This window comes from Porites lutea, chromosome 13 (genome assembly GCF_958299795.1).
Source record: "Porites lutea chromosome 13, jaPorLute2.1, whole genome shotgun sequence".
NCBI lineage: Eukaryota > Metazoa > Cnidaria > Anthozoa > Scleractinia > Poritidae > Porites > Porites lutea.
This window is the reverse complement of record NC_133213.1, coordinates 20,196,559-20,199,683: the sequence shown is the minus strand read 5'-3', so window position 1 is coordinate 20,199,683 and position 3,125 is coordinate 20,196,559. Positions and strand designations below refer to the sequence as shown.

Below are 3,125 nucleotides of genomic sequence, written 5' to 3'. Positions count from 1 at the left end.
CTTAACTAATGCCTCAAACGCTAATTTTATAGCTTAACATGTAATATAAACTGCAATAACCTTCTAATGCATGAAGATTTTTCAGAGGTTTCTGAGAAGCGTTCGTTGCCTGGATTTGAATCAACTGCAAAAAAGAAATAAAGCTGAATTAAGCGTCTATCCCGCGTATTGAAAGGCAGGGAGTCATATATTTTCAGCCCTTTACATTGGCTCAATAAATCTATTGCGAGCTAAAATGGGGCTTTAATATCATTGCTTAAACACTTTGAAACAGCGACAGATATTCAAGTCGCGCTATGCTAGAGTTAGCCTCGCCAACTAAACTATACTTTAAGTTCATTTTTTTCCTCGTATTTATATACAGTAGAAGGCCTTAAAACCCCAAAGGCAGCACCATAGCACTTGTCGGGGGTACAAGGTCCCCATTTTTGCCAAAATTGGTTTTTCGGGGTTTACGTGTCCGGCTGTGGTGTACGTATATTTTAGTATACATTTTTTAAGCATTTCCTATTAATAAAATATATTTGTGTTTGTGGAGAATTGAAATGCGTGTTTGTTTCTCGGTTATCTCAATATAAAGTTAACTTCCAATGGAAAGCTCCCCCCAACTCCCTCTCCAATTATAGGCCCATCGTCTAGTAAGCAAAAAGATACATCCGGTTTTTAACCTCCTCGGATATATGTCCCTTCGTTTGGAAGCACTCCCCCCCCCTCCCCCCCCACCTACTACTTCAAATTAAAAACTCTCCAGTTGTGGGCCAACTGAAATCTCTTCGTTCGAAGCTTATTTTTATTTCGTCCAGGGCTACTAATTCATTTATTTGTTAGGATAAGTCATTTGCTGCACTTTTTCATAACTTTTACTTTATTCTCATGTATTTTCTATTAATTGCTTAGCTATTATCAATGAATTTATGTATATTTTATAAACTATTTTATTCTTTTAGAAAAATATAACATGTTGTTCATTATTTGTATATATGTAAAATGGGATGCATAAAGCTTAAATGCCTGGCTAACGTTAAATATGTTATCTAGATTTGTTCACGTTTCTGCTGTATACCTAGTCCTAAACACCTGTAAGAGCCCTGTGTCGGTCACGTGATGGACGATCAAGTTACCGACAAGCTTGACTGATTGCTTTCACTCCCTTTGTTTTATTTGATGCAAGAGCTGTGATAATTTCACGTTTACGGTGACCACAATGGACTAAAATCATGCAGTCACGAAGAACAACACTACACACAACTTTCCATCAGGAAATGATAACAAGTTCATTTGCCTCCAAAATATTATCGTATATTAAACAAAAACGCAAGGAAGAAGAGGGTGACGCCCTCGCTTGTCGCGGCTTTCGCCAACTTTGAAGCAAAATAAAGCACTTCTCGCAGGTCCGCTAAGGCAATTAATTTATAACAGCCCTATAAGAGAATGCAGAGTTTTAATTTCTCCATGAGTGAGGAAAAAAGCTATTTCATGATTAGACCTTTACAAACGAGAACGATTAGCCTAATTGGTTTAGCAGAATCTGACTGGCACACTAACTTCGAGTCTATAAAAAGTATTGGTAAAATCGTGAGAAAACAAGCCTTTCTTTAGACAACTTGAATTCCTGATAGGGTCGTTTCTTTCTCACCAATGGACAACTAAATTTGCAGTTTTTTACTTTAAAATCTTCACTATTTCGTATTTTGTGGCGGCTTAAGTTCTTTCTAGGATAGCATCATCAACTCATTTCTCCACTTCTTCCTTGGATCCGGGGTCGTAACTTCAGGCAAGTGGGGGGCCTAATTCAGGCCTAGTTCAGGGCCGCTTCAGAGGCTCATAATGAGTCCCATGGCCATCTTGTTCCTCATTAATCCCTGTCGAAGCACCTTCTGGTAGACCTTTAGACTGGTGCACCATTGACTGGTACACAGGTGTCCCAGGGTTCTTTTTGTTTAGGGTTTGGTACTCAGGGCAGTTCTCATAGTTACCTTCAGCCCTGCTGTACGTTGCTGCCAAGTTACTTTGCCCTAGAAAAGAGACGAACTTATTCAGTACCAGAAGGGCGAATCCATGCTAGTGACATAGAACTGAATCAGGAAACGAATATAACCTGTGCTAAATTTTCAATGGCCCATTCAATGAACACTTCTTTGAAATTTCAGTTGTGGTGCAAATGGTGAAATGCCCTTCTGCAAAAACTAAGAGTGATTGCCTCCATTAAAAATTTAGTGAAAGGACCATAAAACAAGTGGGTTTCCATGAAATCAACAACAGAGCATAATATTACAATTTTCATTAACCAAACTAATAATAATATTTTTATGAAGAAGATACATGCACAGTTGTTTATGTATATATTCGTATATTAATTTGCGCAATGTCAAAATAAATTAAGTTAAATACACCCTCTTATCTGAGTAATGTAGCACCTGTTCGGAAGAGAAGTCACCAATGATGCCTAACCCTGACCCCAAACAATACTGAAACAATTGAAACAATAATATATTATTGTTTTCTGCGACCAATTAGAAGAGATCTTATGAGCAGCTCCTAAGTACACTAATCTCTTATCTATGTTGATGTCCTTATAAAATTTGTAACAATTTAGTAGATGCAATGGCTGGTTTGCACGTCGTCATTAGGTCATATTATAGTCATATTAGGTCATTTATTTCATATACTCATGGAAGATAAATTTATGTGACATAATTTTATTATTCATATTACTGTGTTTTCTTGACAATCCAAATTGATAGAAAATCAGTTGCATGGTACACACGATGCAATTATCATAGACATAAACTCACTGTTTTCATTGAGCAAGCCTTGATATGTTGATTGGTCTTCCTGTGCAATAGGTGACGTTCTTGCTTTTGGTGTTTCCAACTGGATCTCATTGCCGGAGTTAGTTGGCTGACCATTAGATTGGTACACAGGTGTCCCAGGATTCTTCTCGTTTAGGGTTTGGTACACAGGGCAGTTCTCATAGTTACTTTCAGCACTGTTGTATCTTGCTGCCACGTTGCTTTGCCCTAGTAAAGAAATCAGGGGGGAAATGTTATTATGGGGTTTGCACAAAAGTCCCTCTTAAGTCACTAACGGCTTTCTTCTAGGCACCTCTTTATCACTGATAACTT

The 3,125-nt window shown here is 37.8% G+C and overlaps 1 protein-coding gene across 1 annotated transcript in view; it reads right to left on the bottom strand.

The window, feature by feature from the left end:
• Positions 1-846: 846 nt before the first annotated feature.
• The window catches only part of LOC140922208 (uncharacterized), a 14,589-nt gene continuing 12,310 nt past the window's right edge, over positions 847-3,125 (bottom strand). Inside the window, exons 7-8 of the mRNA XM_073372192.1 lie at positions 2,796-3,020; positions 847-2,015 (exon numbers count right to left, since the gene is read on the bottom strand). Of these exons, the coding sequence (XP_073228293.1) occupies positions 1,804-2,015; positions 2,796-3,020 (437 nt within the window). The 3' untranslated portion in view covers positions 847-1,803. The remainder of the gene's footprint in view (positions 2,016-2,795; positions 3,021-3,125) is intronic.